General features: G+C 48.9%; 1 protein-coding gene across 6 annotated transcripts; it reads right to left on the bottom strand.

The window, feature by feature from the left end:
* Positions 1 to 286: 286 nt before the first annotated feature.
* On the bottom strand, positions 287 to 19015 carry SNX11 (sorting nexin 11). Of its 6 annotated transcripts, none has more exons than XM_036451288.2 (8): positions 18839 to 19011; positions 15368 to 15422; positions 14886 to 14972; positions 14493 to 14593; positions 13102 to 13197; positions 12462 to 12674; positions 11723 to 11798; positions 287 to 1040 (listed from the first exon to the last, which is right to left on the bottom strand). In XM_036451288.2, exons 2-8 carry the CDS (start codon positions 15389 to 15391, stop codon positions 969 to 971), a joined length of 669 nt encoding a protein of 222 aa, XP_036307181.1. In that variant the 5' UTR covers positions 15392 to 15422; positions 18839 to 19011; the 3' UTR covers positions 287 to 968. The 6 variants fall into 6 exon arrangements, with proteins under 6 accessions (XP_036307181.1, XP_045442022.1, XP_045442021.1 ...); XM_045586066.1 differs by lacking the exon at positions 287 to 1040 and adding an exon at positions 2366 to 3376 and having other exon boundaries at positions 18839 to 19000; XM_045586065.1 differs by lacking the exon at positions 287 to 1040 and adding an exon at positions 6393 to 6425 and having other exon boundaries at positions 18839 to 19001.
* Positions 19016 to 19569: the final 554 nt, after the last annotated feature.

The raw sequence follows: 19569 nt of genomic DNA, 5'->3' as shown, positions 1-19569 counted from the left end.
GCCTGAACCTAGCACTCAGGTTTATCTGTACCTTGAAGAGGCAGCAAGACAAAGTTATTAAGAACATAAACTCTGGCTTTAACGGGTTTGGCTCGGTGGGTAGAGCATCGGCCTGAGGACTGAAGGGTCCCGGGTTCAATTCCGGTTAGGGGCATGTGCCTTGTTTGCGGGCACATCCCTGGTGGGGAGCATGCAGGAGGCGGCTGATTGATGTTTCTAACCAATCTCCTTCTCCCTTCCTCTCTGTAAAAAAAAAAAAAAAATCAGTAAAATATATATTTTTAAAAAAAAAGAACATAAACTCTGGGTCTGGACAGCCTGGGAATAAACCCCAGTTCCCCATTTGCTACATATGTTCCCCAGAGCAAGTTACGTGACCTTTTATGCTTCAATTTCCTCACCTGAGAAGAGGTACACTCCATCTCAGCAGGTCATTAGGACGATTAAAAGAAAAAACACATGTAAGTAAAACAATGTAAGTAAAAGAATGATGGGCACATAGTAACTCCTCAATAAGGATTAGCTGTTAGGATTGCCTGACTATCTGCACAAGAAATATTTGGAAAATGGGCAACTGAGCAGCCAAATAAATTTTCTCTTGTGTAAATTACAGCATAGGGAATATAGTCAATAACATCATAATAGCTATATATGGGGCAGGTGGATACTTAAAATATGGGGCGGGGGCCACTCTGTAAAGCACATGCTTGTCTAACCACTCTGCTGTACATCTGAAGCTAATCCAGAATAATATTGAATGTCAATTGTAACTGAAAAATAAAAAGGGAAAAAATAAATTTTTTCTCTGAAACTGCCTATTCAGAGCAGTGCTGGATTGGCAGCAGCCTTCCTCGCCTCTATAACAACTATATCATAGCCCTGCGGAAACACTCATTTCACACCGTCAAAAGAGAGAAACGGGAGCAACCAGGAACTTTGTCAGTGGATTCCCTGTTTCTCAAAAGATCCTATGCCAGCTCTTCATTTCCAGATTTTCCGACCCAGGAGTAAAAAAAACAATGAAGCTTTTTGTGGATGTGCTGTAAAAAGAGGTAAGCAAAGGGGAGGACTTAGGTCTGGGAGAAAAATAGAAAAGAGATCAAGTACCCTATGAACTGTCTATAACATCTCCTCCATTTTACACAGCGTGCTAAGGGAGAAGGGACCACTAGGTGGCAGCATATGAGCAGATGAACCGAAGAGAACCAATGGCCTCCAGCTTGGGGAACCTTTGCACCAATCCCAACCTACAGGTAAAGACAATGGGCATTGTTCTAACATGTTTAACTGAGGGAGCAAACAGGAACCCCTCTATGTCCCTGATTGTTCCCTCCCTGGAGAACCCCTAAGGACCCAAGTCTGGAAGGCTGGGGGGCTGGGAGCTGGGAGGCTGAGGAGAGAATATCATTGTGGCACTGCTCTGACCGAGCAGGTATCTGGGGCAAGGCCAGGAGGAGGATGGAAAGGGGCAAGGTCAAGGTCACTTCACTCTCTGCACAGTTCAAGGCTCTCTCAATAGCATAGTCATTGGCTTCCAGCATTTAAAACAAAATCCCCTTAGTGCAATAGTCCCTTCAGTAGACCTGAGGAAACAACCATTGGCCAAACTGCAAAGGTCTGTAGGCACCCTGTCAACTGCAAGGTAGACACCACGCTTAGACCGCTGGCCCTTCCAGCTGTACGCCTCAAGTGGGAAAAGAAATTAGATTGGTCCTGGACGATGTTAACAAACGGGCTGATGGGAAACCTGGTCCCTAGACATCTGGCTGTCTCTGCCATTGTTACATACAGGAAATGATGGTGCACGTTCGGTGTGTTGATGAGACTATCCATGGGGTTGAAGGGCATTCTCTGTTAGGGGAAAGTTCTAAAGGACACCTTTGGGAAACAACAGATTTCCACAGTTCTCCTGGAGATCATCCTCACCTTGAAAAACTGCTCTCCACGCAGTATATCACCCAGTTTTAGCCAATAGCCTCGGATTACCACTTCTCTGACTCCACTAACCAAATCCCCACCTTACTGCCTGTGACTAACTGGATAACTGGGGGTGGGTATTAGAGAACTTAACTAACCACATTAGAACAGGTTCTTTTTTCTTTTCTTTTTTTAAAGAATGGGTTATATATATATATATATATATATATATATATATATATATATATATTATTGACTTTTTACAGAGAGGGAGAGGGATACAGAACTAGAAACATCGATGAGAGAGAAATATCGACCAGCTGTCTCCTGCACACCCCCCACTGGGGATGTGCCCCACAACCAACGTACATGCCCTTGACTGGAATGGAACCCAGGACCCTCAGTCCACAGGCCGAAGCTCTATCCATTGAGCCAAACTGGTCAGGGCAAAAATGGGTTCTTAATAGCCACTAATTGATCTGGCATGTGAAATAGGAGAGGGTTAGAGGTGGGAGACTTTTTTTTTTTCTTCTTTTTCCTTCATTTTATGTAAAGGAGGGAAAATAAGAAAGCCCAGATCCTAAATTTAAGAAGCAAATGTGCTATCTGCCTTTTACAGATAAATAATTTACACAGAACTTACTGACATCCACTGGATAATCTGACCCGGGGCTGGTATAGTTTGGCCTGTATTGTCCAAACTAATATCTGAGAATACTAAATACTCTGAAAGCAATCTTTCAGTTTCATTTCATTAAAATTACATTTTTTTAGTGTGTGTTTTTTTCCTGTCATCCATATAGCAAAATAGCACAGACACTGTTTTGCCGTTACTTCAATATTAAATTTCCCGACACAACGGCCTGTTATATCTCTTAGAAGTCTGAATTTAATTCAAAACCAACTCTATCTTTCCCTCTGGTGAATAAAAATGGGAAAGAGAATTCCTATTAAGTTTCATTTCCTAAACCCAGACAGTCTGATTCCATTGAAAGTGAAAGCAAATGCCAAAAGGTAGGGCTGATGAGATGTCCTCCCTCCTGTTTCAGATAGATATTTTTTCTAAACCTAATATGTAAGGAATTGCCTAGATTTCACATTACTTTTTTTTTTTTTTTTTTTTTTTTTGCACTTCAGCTTGCTCAGTTTAACACGCTTATTTGTAACCGTTAGTCTTGCCAAGTGGTAAAACTGAGGATCTGAAAGGTGGTGACTTCCACAGAAATCACACAGAATCTGCTGTAGACGAGGAAATGAAATGAAAGACTCTAAATCCTCAGTCTGCCGCGTGGCACAGTGAATCACTCACAGCCTATTGCAGTTACACACCTCCAGCAGCACATTTTCAAAGCCCACATTCCATGCCAGTGACTTGCGACACCACCAAGCAGTGATGTCAATGCAAAAAGCAAGATGTGTGTGGGGTGGAGGGGACACACTCATGCCTTTAAAAAGCAGCCTGGGGGGGGAAAAAAAATGGAGTTGAAGCAAAGCTAGCATGAAAAAAAGAAAGAAGGAAAGAAACCAAAGTATGTTATTTTCTATTCTTCCTTGCATGTTGAGAAGAAACAGTCAGATGTCAGGGACAGAGGTGCTTTCATCTTTGGCCAAAAAGCTCTCCCCGAAAGTCTCCCCACCAGGAGTGGTGCTGATTTGCTAATTCCCAGAACACCAGCAAAATCAGGTGAGGCTTGCCCTGATCGATTTGGCTCTGTGGATAGAGAGAGCCTCGGCCTACGGACTCAAGGGTCCCAGGTTCGAGTCTGGTCAAGGGCATGTACCTTGGTTGCAGGCACATCCCCAGTAGGGAGTGTGCAGAAGGCAGCTGATCGATTTTTCTAACTCTCTATCCCTCTCCCTTCCTTTCTGTAAAAAATCAATAAAATATATTTAAAAAAACAAATCATTTTAAAAAAATATCAGTGGGGCTGACTTGAGAAAAAGCAGCCACTACGACAGAGGATTATCCCTGCTACACAGCTCAGTGACTCAAACTAATTGTCTAGTTTGTGGACTACCATAGTCCCTTGTTCCTCCTCTCGCTTCCCTTCTGGTCCAATCATTTCATTTCCCATTTGAATTGACAGAAATTGGGTAGAGGGTTTGAAAACTACAACTAAAAAGAGATTTTTCTTCTTCGAGAGATTTGAATCATTCTCCCTATTTCCCTATCAAAAACTTACTGTTCAGAAAATATGTGGGTTTTTTCCTTTCTTTTTTTCATTAGTATAAATCAAGGGCCATTCTTTTGCAACCCTTTGGAATTCAATTAATACATTTTAAGATGTAGCCCATTTTATGCAAAAATCTCATATATGTGTGTATATATATATATATATATATATATATATATATATATAAAACTATTGTATTAGAGCAGTGGTTCTCAACCTTTCTGATGCCACAACCCTTTAATACAGTTCCTCATGTTGTGGTGACCCCCAACCATAAAATTATTTTCGTTGCTACTTCATAACTGTAATTTTGCTACTGTTGTGAATCGTAATTTAAATATCTGTTTTCCGATGGTCTTAGGCTTGCAACCCTGCTAGCAGTTCTCAACCTGTGGGTCACAAGCCTAAGACCATTGGAAAACACAGATATTTACATTACGATTCATGAACAGTAGCAAAATGACCATGTCCCTTCTAATGAAGTCCTCTCCTCTGCAGGCCTGGTATCTGGGCAAACCCTGCCAATGAGGCTCTCTCTGCCTGACGCCAGGCAGTTCTGAGCCTGGGGTCTCTCGCTGCCTGTGGGGCTGGCGGCTGTCAGCAGCTGTGAGTGTTCAATTCCCTCCTGGCTCCCATCACACCCGCCCCCCTCCGCCTGGCGGAGTGCCACTGAGGGAAGCGTTTCTGTGGCACCGCGCAATAACGTGCCACTCCCTCGCCTCCTGTGATGACAGGGAGTCCTGAGAGGCCTCGAGTGCTGGTCCTCCACAGGGGCATCTGGCCGCACTGCACACTCAGCCTGATGGTGAGCAGCTGGCAGGCCACTTCTGTCCCCCACATCTGATCCTGGAACAGAAAGCACTCTTCCCACTTTCCTTCCCCCTCGATCAGACACTTGTCCAGCCCTGTTCTGCCTTGAGTCACCCGGGGGCACACGCACACCACGACATTTACTGGAAGCCTCCTACAGCGAGCACCCTGGTTGGGCCCGTCCTAATCCATCCCCAACTCTGGAACAGCACCAGGCCTCTGGGGATTGGCGATCATTTCTTTTTTAGAACAATTCTTTATTGTTGAAAGTATTACATATGTCCCCTTTCTCCCCACGGACCCCCTCCAGCCTCTCCCCTCCCCAGGCCTTCACTGCCCTGTTGTCTGTGTCTGTGGTTATGCATGTATGCACACAAGGTCTTTGGTTGGTTACCGCCTGCCCACCCACCTTCCCAGCCTTCCCTCTGAGATTTGACAGTATGTTTCCATGCTTGGCAATCATTGCTTTTTTTAAAAATGCATATTTTATTAGTTTTTTTTTAGAGAGAGAGGGAGAGAAATAGAGATAGAAACATGGATGAAAAGAAACATCATCCATCAGCTGCCTCCTCATGCCCCTGACGGGATCAAGTCCGCAATCTTGGCATGTGCCCCAACCAGATTCGAACCCAGGGCCTCTTGGTGCTGAGCTACACCGCCGGGCTTGGAGATTATTTATTTATTTATTTATTTATTCATAACATTTCCAAGGCAATGCAGTGGAAGTTTGGGGGACAGAGAGGGCAAAACTTGGAGCTTATTCCTTCACTCTGTTAGTGCAGGGTTCGGCTGACACAATTGACTTTTTGGGCCAGGTAATTGTATGTTCAGCAGCATCCCTGGTCTCCAAACACTAGACACAAGTAATACTTCTCCCCTCCTCTTCCCTCCCATACCCCACCCAGTTCTGACAAACAAAAATATCCTCTGAAAACAAAACCATGCCTGGCTGAGAACCACGGACTCGGGGCATGTGGGCATGCTTAGGACCAAGCACAGAGAAACTGCCCTGCCTTTTAGGAGTTTGTGCTGGAGCAACAGGCAGCAGCTCAGGGATAGGCTGGGAAGACAGGTACACATGCCATGGATTCCTCAGGGGCTAAGAACCACCATCAAGCTTCTCTGCTCCGCAAACATCTTAGAGATCTGCTGGCCTTCACCACTGCAGATCCGCACTACAAAAATGGTGTTTTCAGATGAATAAGCCGCTGCATTACCCCCACTCTCAGCAGCTCTGTTTACTGTCCCTGCTTCCCTTCCCAGGGGCAGAAACCCCTGACACTCGTGGTCAGGACCGAGTGGAATGCTGTGTGCTACACTTCAGAGCAAGAAACGCAGGTCCGTAGAAACAAGCGCGGAAGGCAGCTGCAGCTCAGGGCGACTGCTCTGTTCCCTTCGCCGCCAGAGCGGCCTGGCGCGGTGCTCGCCGCAGTCCCCGGGCGGAAGTGAGGAGTCGGGACAGACTGGCATCTCCTGGTGGTGATTTTCCTGGCTCTCCATGTTAGTTTAGGGGAAAGTTTTCTCCTACAAATGACTCCCATGAGCTGTCAAGAACCAAAAGAACCACCACAACACAACCAAAACCCACGCCTTCTCAGGAGGCTCAGAGGAGGGGTCCGGTGCTTTTGTTGTCTGCGCCTGGATGGGCCAGACAGGAGGACCGTCGCTGGCCCTGGTGCCAGCCAGAGCCCTGTCGATGCGGCCTCCCAGGGGCCCTGCATCTGAGGCACCTGGAAGGGTTATTAGCAGGATTGGAACTCGTCCCTCTGCTGGGACTAGATCATAATTACAGTAATTTTCTAACAGAGCTCAGCAGTAGGACTGTTTAATCAGCATCTGACTCCCTCGTGCGCCCAGCCCTCATCACTCAAGGAGAGGAGTGGGATGGCTCTTAAAGAGACAGTGCTCGCCTTTCAGCATTTGGAACAGATGTGCCCTAATTGGCAGAATATATCTAAGTCTCGTATGGGCAGGTTGCACTGTCTCCAACAAACCGCCCCGGGCTCTGGCTATCCCGGGCCTTCTGCCAGAGGGCTTGGGTGGGGATGTTGGGAGGCCTGGCCACCAGGGAAGGGATATTCACGGGGCTAGGGCACTGGTGGAAGAACCGAAACTGCCTCCCTCTGCCCTAGGCGGTTTGACTCAGTGGATAAGAGTGTTGGACCACAGACTGGAGGGTCCTGGGTTCAATTCCAGTCAAGAACAATGCACCTCGGTTGCAGGCTTGATCCCCAGCCCTAGTCAGGGCTTCATGTGGGAGGCAACCAATCAATGTCTTTCTCTCATCGATGTTTCTCTCTCTGTGTCTCTCCCCCTTCCCTCCCCACTTCTCTAAAAATCAATGGGAAAATATACTCAGGTGAGGATTAACAAAAAATTTTTAGAAACAGCCGAAACCAGTTTGGCTCAGTGGATAGCGCATCGGCCTGCGGACTGAAAGGTCTCAAGTTCGATTCCGGTCAAAGGCATGTACCTTGGTTGCGGGCACATACCCGGTAGAGGGTGTGCAAGAGGCAGCTGACAGATGTCTCTCTCTCATCAATGTTTCTCTCTATCCCTCTCTCTTCCTCTCTGTAAAAAAATCAATAAAACATGTTTTAAAAAAAAATTTTAGAAACAAAAAAACTGCCCCTTTCAATCAGATGGCATGAAGGAAAAAGTGGCTGAAAGGACAGAGAGGAGGGACTTGACAGCCACAGACAGTGATTGTGGCTGGTGGCTTCCCATCACCCGAAGATTTCAGAAGCCTCATGTCCTTGCCCTTTCAGGGGGGAAATCCTTAAAGACCTTCAGGTGCCCTCTGCTCACTCTGGCTTTACCACCTCTCCCTCCTATTCAGGCTCCCTTTCCCCACCATATAAGCACCTTGTTTTTTCCCTCCTCTGCTTGTGGAAGCGGGCCATGTCTCGCCTTAATGAAAAGTAAAATTATCACTCTGTTCACTGAGTCAGGAGCACCGCCTCCTGAAGAGTGTGGCTCTTGGTATTCCTTTGAGCATAAATTGTCCTTACTTACTGTATCTTGAGAGTTGAGGTTCCAGCACTCCGGTTTCGAAGCCAGCCATGACTAAGGCGGAACTGATTTCACCCAAGTTATTTCTCTAATAAGATGTCAGGGCTGGCTCCTGCTGCCCTGTGGGAAGCCAGAGGCCTGCGTACTTGGGCTTTGCAGCAGTTCCTGAAACAGCTCCTTAGAAGAGCTGAGGCAGGGAATAGGAGAGAGAGAAGAGGTGGGTGGGGGGGCTTCCAAATCGATGAAGGCAGTGGTGGGCAAACTGCGGCTCGTTGACTAATAAGTTTGCTGACTTCAAGAAGGAAGGTACAGTGGTAAGAACAGGAACAGGGACACTCATCTCCAGTTCAAAGGGTTACCTTGAGCTGGGCAACGTGCCCTCTACACAGCCAAGTCCCTGCTGGCAGAGGGCCACCCGGGAGGGGTGGCTTAGGATCAGTGCCCCAGCTCGACTGAGGAAGTCACTATCTCACACTACCGTGATTATCTGCTTGGCTTTAACCGAGTCTCAGCTGGCTGCTCACACATCAATCCGCAGATGCCACTCCAGCCGACGGAATGCTCCTGCGGCCTCCGAGAGGCAGGCCGGGAGCTGGTGTTTCCATTTCTGCCTCCGATCCCACCTCGCATCCTCCAGGCCCACTGTCCTCCTCACCCGTAGATGTTAAGGATATTCAGCAAGAGCTAAGGCACATAAACACATTCACAAATAATGTCAAAAAATCACAATCACCTCCCAAGCAAAGCTACCAGACAGGGTACGAGTTGCTTAGGACTTGGTGGTGTGGATGGAAGGCCTTAGCAGTCAGAAAACAGAACTGTGAAGAGCTCTGACTTCCAAGATTAACTGAAAAGAGAAGTGTGGTTTTTCTTTTACTAGTGGTGGTTTAAGATTTAAAAAAAAAAAAAAATCGGGGAGGGGGGGTTGTCTTACAGAGCTTGGAAAAAGACCTCACATGAATATATTCTACCATCATCTAAAAACATTTTTTAAAAAAACATGCTCAGCTCAACTCAAGTTTACTCAGCTAGAAAATGAGTACAATATTGCTCTGCCCTCCTCATTGGGCACCAAGGTCAAAAATGATGTATGTGAAACTTACTATTTTCATACAAGAGAATTCCCTTCCCTCTCCACCCTCCTCCACACGCTTCCTTCCACCAAACAAAACCAAACCCAAGAACTTGGGATCACTCATCCTGAGTAAGAGGGCTGGGCTTGGGCCATGGAAGTAGCTGTTGGGAGAAAGGTGTCATAGAACCTACCTCAATCCTGAATTCTAACAAAAAAATAATTTCTTTCTACAAAGCGGCTCAGTAGGCCAGAGGTCACCAGTCCCGAGTACACACAGGGACAGAATACACCTTGATAAAGGCAAATGGCATTGTCTGGATGAAGAAGGAAATCCATTTTTGCTGTTTTTCTGCTAACTCCAGGCCTGTATGATTGGAAAAATGTTTCCGTTCTTAGCACATCTCCTTCCATCGCCTACACTCAACCCTGCACCAGACAGTGAGGGGATGGTGCGTGGCCTTAGATTAACTGAGGTGCCGTTATATACACTGCTGTTAATGGATCGTTAAAAAAGCCAGGAGTCAGAAAAATTGCGTTCGTGTCTTTGAACGGCTCCTGCTGTCCCAGCAGCCTACCCTGCTGGCAGCACTGGCTGCTGAGCACCAGCTCCAGACGGAAAGGAGCGAACAGAAGAAGGCTAACCCAGCTCGCTGTGTTTTGGCTGAGTAGGGAATTGACACAGACCACCTCCGGCTCCTGTCTGGAAGTTTTGAGATCAGAGAGCTTCAGGCACAGCTGGGTTCACAGCTGCACCATTTGGAGCAGTGGACTCATTAATATTCATGAGTCATCCCCACCAATCAGCAGAACGGATGCCATTAGCTTAGCATCTGTCGGGTTTTTGTGAGGGTTGTGTATGGAGGTTTTTTTACCCCCCTTTTTAAATGAACTTCTTTTGACATTTTGGATTTGTCTCTGTAGGTTTTCTATACTCGCCTTGCTCTGCTGCATCACATAAAGGAGAGACTCAGGGGAGGTGGGCAGGAAAGAGGGATGAGTCCCAGCCAGGGCTTTGCATCTGCCTGTTGACAAACTTTATTTCTCTTTCAGCACCTGGCACCGAGGATGGAAGCAGCATCAGGTAAATTATACCTAACAAGGTTCATGCCCAGACCTGTGAGAAGAGCTGGATCCTGGCTCTTTGGAAGACAGTCCCTCCTCCAGTGGTGAACTTGAGCTGCACTCACAATGCAGGCGCTGCAGTGCACAGCTCTGAACCATTATTTCCACGCTGATAGATTCATGATTTATGAAAGTAACTAGTGCCAGCCTTCGTTCCCTCCTTCTCTGCTACAGCTTGTTAGACACAAATTGCAACAACAGTCTTCAATAGTTGCATTTTATTTCAGGCCAAAGCCCCTCAACTCTGAACTAAATGCCATGACAGTCCCACAGCGCAGGCTGGGAAGAGAGCGCACAGCGGGATGGCCAGGAGGGAGAGTGGGCGAGAGAAGAACCACACCAAACCCAAGTGCAGTGCAGAGCAATGCCGGGTGCCGGCGGCACGCATCCCCCCAAAGCTGGCTCCCAGCGGAGAGGAATTATGGCAGCAGGAGGGCAGGACGCCTCATTGTCTGAGGGAGGCGCGCCGTTCCTCATCTCCATCCCTAGAGCCCTCTCTCCAGAAAGAAACAAAGCCCTCGCGCCCCATTGGACTGAACATATGGCCTCCCTGCCACTCAGCAGAGGGACGCTGTAGTGGCGGAGGCCCTGGGGACGGGAAGCTGTTACCGAGGGGGGGAAGGGTTTAGAAGAGAAAGGAGCTCATTCTCCCCCTGCAGAAGGATGCTCACGGCTCTGCGTTATAACCAAGAGGCAGCGGCAGCCGGGACAGCCTTTTCCAAAACAAAGCTCGCTGAGCTGTTTGCCCTTCCCCGGCTGCAAACCACCACCTCCCTTTTGTGGCGGCCATGACCTTTTCTGTGGCTCTCAGGCCCCACCCCGCCAGGCTGAGGTCTTGGGATACACAGGAAAGCCTAGCGACAGGAGTCACAGCACCATTCCATCCAGTGGTATTAGTGGAGGGAAAGCAAGGAGGTGAGAGCATAAATACTCACCGCCCTGTCCAGGCAAGGAGGTAGGCAAGAGGCCAGCCTCCCAGAATCAAAGTGCTGCGGCAAAACAGAGTCAGTGGGAACACACTACACAAGCATTGCTGTCGGGATGATGTTCCGTACGGCAGCTTAAAACCCGCCACTGACAGATCCCCCCCAAACTAGTAACCTGAGGCAGAGCTCATGGGCCCATTAACAAACATCTAAAGAAGCTCAGCTCTAAGACAGTAAACATGGGACTCTGTTCTAAAGCAACAGCCCCTGGATCTCATGCTGAACGTACAAACATCTGCATATGGTCTATGCCCGTGGAGGACGTTTAAGGAATTGTTGTGACCAACCTCTATGCGACCAACCTGAGCAGAGGCAACTGTAAAGCACAAAGTAGCCCAACTCCCACCTGGGCCCATCCAATCCCACCAAGTGCCTGCCTCTCCTTGCCTGCATCTTCTCTGTCCACTTCAGAGCAGAAGCCCCAGAGCTCACTTTTCCAAAACTGTCTCTAACTGGCTAGGATCCAAAGGTACAGCATGGTCCCCTCCCATGGACCTCCTCACAGGTGGGGGAGCGCAGAGTCCTTCATCGGGTCTTGCAAAGTCACAGCGTGAGGGTGAGGTAGGGGGACGCGGAGGGGGGCTTTCCGAGGAGGGAGCCTCCGAGTCGACAACAGGAGCCCACACCGCAAAATGGTCCTTTTCTTCCTCGGGAGGCGGCGAGGGAGAACTCCTCCGGCCTGATCTTGGAAAAAAGCAGCAACTGGAAGAGTGGGAAAGGGAAAAGAAAGGACAGATAAGCAAAATGAGTGGATAAACAAGTGACGACAAACAAAAGGATGGATTATGAGCCCTTAAGTAAAAAGGAATAAGTACTGATACACACTACAAAATGGATAAACCTTGAAAATATGCTAAATAAAAGGATGTCCGGAATAGATAAATCCAGAGACGCACAAAATAGATTAGTTGGCAGGAACTAGGGGTTGGGGAAAATGGGGATCATGCTAATGGGTACGAGGTTTCTGTTGGGGTGATGAAAATGCTCTAAAATTAACTATGGTCATTAACAGTTGCCACCACTTTGTTGAATGAACAAAAACTACTGAATTGCACGAGTATACTAAAATGGTGGGATTTATGGGACGTGAACTGATTCTCAGTAAAGTTATTTTAAGGGCAGGGGGGAGATAAAGGACATAAGAAAGCCTCTCTTCTTTCTCCCAGGTTTCTATGAGAGCCTGCTACCCAGGGACGGGAAACACCGCCCCTTGTGCTTGACTAAGAACCAGGCAGGAGGGAAGAAGGCCTCCTCTGAAAGGCCACCCATGCTGTGACTTCACTTTCTCCATCGAATGGACACCTCGCTGGCCCAGGTTACAGTCGCCCTCGCTCCCAGCGTCTCAGAGAAGAGAGCTGTAGTTACCTCTTGGGCTGGTCCCCTTTAGCCAGCTGAGAAGGGCCCTGCCTCTCCTCCTGGGCCCAGCCACAGTTTGACATGGCATAGCGAAGGATGGCCTCAGACACGGTCGTGCGGCTTTGGCCCTGGACACACGCTTCTATCTCAGGCACCGTGAGCTGGCTTTGCAGGAAGAGGTGTAACTGGCTGTCTGACAGGAGGACAACACTCTGCAGGACCCTAGGGCAAACACAGGTAGGACAGCACACAGGTAAGGCATCACCCTAAAGCTTTGTTCTCCCCAACCCCATCTTCTTCTTCTTTTTAATGTTTAATTATTGATTTCAGAGAGGGAGAGATAGCAACACAATGACAGAGAATCATTGATCAGCTGCCTCCTGCATGCCCCACCCTGGGGATCAAGCCTGTAACTTGGGCATGTGCCCTGACTGGGAATTGAGCCATGACATCCTGGTTTATAAGTCGACGCTCAACCACTGAGCCACGCCGGCCAGGCCCCAAACCCCCCCGCCCCCTTCTGTAGGGTTCTGGCTTGAGTGAGCATGAAGAGTACAAAAAAAGGTTCTACCCCAAATGTCCCGCCTGTCACCTTCCCCCCTCCCTGCCCTACCACAGGAGGCAAGGACTAGCTGGCATGTTCACTCACTTTTCGAGGAAATGCTGCAGACCTTGTCGACGCTTCTCAATGAACTCATCTGAGCTGCCAAAGAAGGTTGACTTCCCAGGAAGTTCAGGTACAGGCCTGTGAAGTCACATAATGTAACACATGAGATAAGGGTAACATGCAAGACAATCATGTCAGCCCTGATCCAGGGCCATCCTCTAAAAAGAGGCACACATCCATACAAATAGCTTTTAATAAGGTGGAAGGGTGGGAAGCTAACAATGACTCACTGCATACCATGTTTCAAGCACTACGCTACGTGTTTTACAAACCTTATCTCACTAATCCTTCCAAACTCCATGAGAAAGATATTAGTGTTCTCATTTTACTAGCAAGGAAAAGAATCAGAGCAGCTGAGAAAATTTTCCAGTGCCACACAGAGCTGATATTTGAACCAAATCTATAGCTTCAAAACTCCATGCTACTGCCCAGCCTGTGCTGCTCAGGAGTTGAACATCGACCCATGAACTAAGAATCACCTGTTCAATTCCAGTCCAGGGCACATACCTTGGTTGCAGGCTCAATCCCTAGCTCAGATCCCCAGCCCCGGTCAGATGCATACAAGGAGACAATCAACCCATGTGTCTCTATCACACTGATGTCTCTCTCTCTCTGTCTCTCCACTTACCTTCCACTCTCTCTAAAAAGAATCAATGGGAAAATATCCTCGGGTGAGGATTAACAACAACGAAAAACAACAAGGCTAGAGGTGCCCAACTTTTCAGGGGAATTTCCAACCGGCTTATGAGGGCCTGACCCATGACAATGGCCTCATCAGTCCCAAAGGTCATTAACTGGCTAGGTCATCAACAGGCCGCCCGTCACCAGAGCATTCAGTGACCATTCTGTAGTGGAATCACTATTCTAAATTGTCTTCAGTTTTTAGATTTATTTGGGAGGTGTAGGTGAGGAGTGAATAGTACTCTTTCTTAAGGCTCTCAGTCTGTGTGTCTCTGGGAAAAGGTCTTTGCATGCCCGCATGCATACATACACATACATACACACACACACACACCACATTTTTTACAAGTCAAATGGACAGCATCACCACCTATTAAGTAAGTCCAGGTGATAACCAATAATAGGCACATTTAAAATGCTAGCAGAACATTTGTTTATCCCTAGACTAATATATACCAAAAAAGAAAAATATTTTTTACATTTCTATGGCACTCTTAGGTCAAAAAACTAGAAATAAAAACTCTGTTCATTACTTTTTTTTCACTAATTTGAAAACATAATTTAAAAACAGATTTCTCCGTGTCCTTAGTGCCTGGCATGTTGCCATGTTTTCCTCATTATAAACTCTAATCCCCAAGTAAGTACATAAAAAGCCAGTCTCAGACCCAAGAAGGAAGCGAGAGCAGACTCACACTAAACCGGCGTTTCTCTGTAGCTGCTTTCTCAGCCACACGAACTCACGGTAGCGGCGACGCACACAGGAGGTCTTGGCAGTGAAGGCTTTGCTGTTGGTCTACAGGACAAAGCACAGCAAAGGACTGAATGGGGAAAGATCAGTATCACAAGAACTCCCTGAGGACGTAAGCCACGAGGCCACCGTCCTGATCAGGGGCTCCAACCAGAGCAAGATGCCACCAGGCAGCCTGGCAGTCCACTCTCAGGCACACCCCATGCTCTTGTTCCTCTCCTCCCTCCTTTTCTTCTGCCTCGGGCCTGTCAAAACATCCACACACAAGGTTCTGTCTCAGCACTCTCCCTCAGCCCTGGCAGATGTTGGTCCTGATACAGAGGTGTGATGCACTTACGTGGAGGAAGATCTTATAATCCACGTAAGAGTTCCAGGAGCCCTCATTCTGCACGCGGGGGTCCTGAACACGCACCGTGATCACCTCCTGGGGACAAGAAATGCTCCTTCAGCTTCAGAAGCTGACACAACACAGGCTGCCAGATGTTTTCCCAGACAGACAGACAGCAGCAACTTTCATTCATCTGTTCATTTATTCATTCAACAAATATGAATTGACCCATTCATTGTCAGACACTTTTCTAAGACACTGAGGGTAGAACATGAACAAGAGACAAAGTCTTGCCCTCATGTAGCTTACATTCTAGTACAGTGTAAGAAATGGAAAAATTAGTCAAAATGGAATCTCATTTCCCTGAAATGCCTTCACTTCTGACTGCCCTCTCCTGGCTGTCAGAAAGATACCACGAAGCAATGATTCGCACCTTTTCCCAAATCCCCTCAACCTTTTACCCACCTGCTCTGTGGAGACCACATGCTTACCTCCTGCTCTTGGTTCTCCAACATCCTACATCAAAAGTCCATTGGAAGAAAACATCTGATGAGATACAAATGACAAGGGAACGATCATGGTTAGTGTGCTTCTATTCCTATCACTCTTTACCACGGAAAAACCCTGAAAAACTTCAATCGCCCCTCCTGGGGAAAACCAGGCACCTTTTTTCATTCGTACGTACAACTTAAGAGGAAGCAAAAAAATTCCACCACATTAGCTTTCTTACACCTACAGGTCCTGGGGGGCTTGCCTCCCTTTTAAAACCATGGCCCAAACCCTTAAGTAGGCCACCTCTAGCCAAAGCACGTTTGGGTCTGTGCAGTGTTCACCTCAAGCAACAAGGTTCCACTGCAAACCCTCTCTGCCTGCAGTCCGCAGGCCCAGCAGTGTCTTGTGGGGGCACACAGCACAGCTGTGCGAGTGAGCCCAACATCGCCCCCTCCTGGCTGTCCAGAGACAGCCACCCCCACAAAGCAGCAGGGCTCCTGTCTTTGTCTTGCCAACTTGTCCAGTCACCTCCCCAGAGATAATCTGAGCTAGAGAGCAGCCGGAGCACCAGAATGGGCTGCCCAGTGTTGATTTCCCTTCTCTAATCTGTTCTCCAGAACCCAAGCCAATGGTTCTAATTATTTCTTGGCTGGACATGTGCCTCTGCCCAAAGGTCCCACAGCTGCCCAGGTCGCCTCAGGATGTTTCTACTCCTTTGTAAAGATTCATTAAGGCCTAAGCTGCTGATTTCCCCCAGGGTGGCCGTGTGCATGTGCGGCAACATGGCCCGCCCCGACAAGGGGACCATGAAAGTTTCAGCCCAGAGGGGCCCATGATGTCACCTTCTGTTAAAATACAGCACTAATCTTATTACTCCTAGAACCACTCCAACAGCCTCCCCCTGGCTGCCACCTGCACCCCCTTCTCCTCTCCTAAGAGCGGAACAATAAGGTTTAATTTCCCTTTTCAATTTACCTTGAAATGAAAACTGACTTCAGCCAATACGTACTGCCAACAAATGATCCCGCTGGCTCCTGGGAGAACAAGACTATCTCTGAGCTCTCCCTCTCCTCCCCCCGCCCACCCGCACCCACTCATTTTCACATTCCCGCAATTAATTTTAAACACATTCCCTTATTAGTTCTGCCTTACCATTACAAGAGTGTGTAATGAGTTTCCTCCTATCTTATGTTTTGCTAACACAAGGCAAATGTTTCAGGAGACGGGAAACTCATTTACACCACAAAATTTGCGGAGCAAACAGCTTTTCCAATCATTTCCAGTACACCAGGTCTCTCCGCACACAGACACTGCACTACTCAGAGACGAAACTGCATGGCACGTGACAAAATTGGGCTACACCGCCGAGCCGACCGGAGGTTTTATGATGGCAATATCATCGTAAACGATATTCTTGCTGACAATCTGATTTTCCATCTGATGCAGGCACCATTGCCAAGGGGTCCTTAGCGGAAAGGTAGGTGATATCGATGCCATAACAACTGATGTGCAAAGTCTCTATGTAAGTAGTCAAATGCCTGTGACCAAAAAGGCCGACTCACTGTGACCAATTCATCTCCTCAGATGTAAATACAGTTCTCTCTCTTTTTTTTTTTTCGGGCATTGGGTACACTGCCAGCACAGGAGCAGAGGTAAAAGAGGCTGAACTGTCTTTGCACAAAAGTAACAACAGGAAAGACAATGCCAAGGAAGCCATAGCCACCCACAAGCTCGGTGGAGCTCAGGCATCTCCTGTGCCTTGAAAGGTTTGCCAAAGTAAGGACTACAATTGAGCAACTAAACGGTCACCACTCTTGGACTCAAGAAGAGTTTGCACCACCTCCATGCGCAAGTTCCTCTTGGGGCTCATACCGCTGAGAAACAAATAGCAATAAACAGGCTTAAAAAAAAAAAAAATCCTAGGACCCCAAAGATGCTGTGTACTTGAATCTAAAATGCGGAGGAAATAAAAGTTAAGGTCACTAAGAAAGTTTCCATTTTAACTTTCCTTAAAAACACACTGGAACACCCTGGCTGTGGTGGCTCGGTGCATTGAGCGTCATCCCATGAACCAAAAGGTCCCGGGTTCGACTTCAGGGCACATGTCTGGGTTGCAGCCTCGATCATGAAGCAATGAGTCTCTCTCATCATTGATATTTCTATTTCTCTCCCCCTTCTCCCTTCCTCTTTGAAATCAATAAAAATATTTTTAAAAAACACACACTGGAATAAATACAAACACCTAGACTTCAAGGAATAACTTCTAGCAACTTCTATTCTCCATTAGCTTCCTCCCCAGAATGCCACTCCTCAGAAGGAGAAGACGCTCAGTTCCTTGGAGGGGAAAAGGGAAGTGAACTGCAGCTCTATGATCTGGGAGACGGATCCCTGTCACCCACATAAGAACAGAGTCCGTGATTAAGTCAGCTACTTGTGCAACTCCGTGCTAACTCCATGTCTGGGGTCCATTCAATCGCATCGGAAGTTTCCTTTACTTTCTCCACCTGTACCAGAACCAAGACCTCCCGCGAGAACCGAGCTGTTTGCTGTTTGCAAAGCAGATTCTCTGTAAAGCTTTCCAATGTCATAACAATGCAAGGCTTTAATGCCACCATTTTCACACCCGTTTAAAATACTACAAGAGAAAGTTAAAAAAAAACACACAAAAAAAACCAATCAGGTGGTAAAAGTATACTGAGCCACGGAGACTTCCATCCATTCTAACTCATGCCAGAGCCAGTGGGCAACTCAAAAAGCTCTTCTTCCTGAACACCCACAGGTGGCAGAAGAAGCCTCCTCGGTCAGACCAACCTCTGACCAACCTCGGTGTGTTCTCAACCAACCAGCTGTGCTCCATTCTTGCGTCCCTCTGTAATTTGCCAATCCTTCCACTTAGGGGGTAAGTCACAGAGACGACCACAATCTAAAATACTTACTAACACCCATCGTCCTAACCGTTTGGGTAAATGCCCCCAAACTTGTTTATTCCGGCCACATCCAGCCCCCCTGCATTCTTAACCACCCAGGAGCAAAGGGCCACGTCGTCTCTCTCCTTTGCCTATTAAGCTTGGAGAGTGGGAAGGGAAGACGCTTTATACTTCTTTAGAAATAAACAGAAGGCCCTGGCGGGCTAGCTCAGTTGGTTACCTGATATGCCAAGGTTTTGAGTTCCATCCCAGGGTTAGGGCACATACAAGAAACAAGCAGTGAACGTATAAATAAGTTGAACAAAGTGATGTTTCTCTCTCTCAAATCAATAGTAATAATAATTAATAATAATAATAGTAAATGGAAAAGCTGGGTTTCCTTCCCTGGGTCTCGAGCAAGGACCAGCCTTTATTCCAGCAGGTGAGACAGCCCCTAGGAAGCCAAGCCAAGTCCCCATCCCACGCGCCATGGCAGACGCTTAACCCCGCAGCCCGCACTGAGTAGGACCTGCCTCCGCGGCCCGGCCCGCCCGCGCCCCTCACCTGAGAGCAGCACCCGCTCGCCCCGGCGCCCGCGCCCCCATGGAGCCGGCCCCGCTTCTCCTTCCGGGTGATGCGGGCCCCAGTGCACGCCGGGAGCGGCGCCGGCACGCCCCGCCCCGCAGGCCCGGCCTCTCAGCGGGACCCACCGCCCCGGAGGCGCGCTGGGTTCCGGCCGGGCCCTGGCCGCAGGCGGGGACCCGAACCGCCCACTCCGGGAGCTGCCGGGGCGCCGGTGAGGGGCGACCGCGGGGTTCTGAGGCGCCGTGCGGGCCGGGCCCGCCCCGCGCAGTCGGGCCGGCCAATCAGCGGCCAGGGGCTTCCTTAAAGGGCTTAGAGGGCCCCGCCGGGGGCGGAGCTGTCCGCGCGCTCTCCGCCGGCGGAGCGCTGGCCGGGGCTCGGGGGTCGGAGCGCGGGCCGGGGCTCGGGGTCGGAGCGCGGGCCGGGGCTCGGGGGTCGGAGCGCGGGCCGGGGCTCGGGGGTCGGAGCGCGGGCCGGGGCTCCGGGGGTCGGAGCGCGGGCCGGGGCTCGGGGGTCGGAGCGCGGGCCGGGGCTCCGGGGTCGGAGCGCGGGCCGGGGCTCCGGGGTCGGGAGACGGCGCCCCGCCTTCCGGAGCCTCGCCACGTCCCAGAGTCCCCGCGGGCCCGGCGGATGGTCTCCAAGACCGGGCTCCTCAGAGCACAGGTTGTCAGTGCGAAAGCCCGGACCGAAATGGCGCGGCCACACACACACAC

Source organism: Pipistrellus kuhlii, unplaced genomic scaffold (assembly GCF_014108245.1).
Source record: "Pipistrellus kuhlii isolate mPipKuh1 unplaced genomic scaffold, mPipKuh1.p scaffold_m20_p_22, whole genome shotgun sequence".
In the NCBI taxonomy this organism is placed as follows: Eukaryota; Metazoa; Chordata; class Mammalia; order Chiroptera; family Vespertilionidae; genus Pipistrellus; species Pipistrellus kuhlii.
This window is presented reverse-complemented; position numbering and strand designations above follow the sequence as displayed.

What these genes read in the sequence shown, in the direction of transcription:
- SNX11 (XM_045586063.1), bottom strand. Translation starts at nt 15,391, where the DNA reads ATGTTGGAGAACCAAGAGCAGGAG. An exon ending in TGGAGAACCAAGAGCAGGAG is followed by an intron (nt 14,973 to 15,367) that starts GTAAGCATGTGG and finishes TCTTGTCCCCAG; the next exon opens with GAGGTGATCACGGTGCGTGT. An exon ending in CTGCAGCATTTCCTCGAAAA is followed by an intron (nt 12,675 to 13,101) that starts GTGAGTGAACAT and finishes TGTTTGCCCTAG; the next exon opens with GGTCCTGCAGAGTGTTGTCC.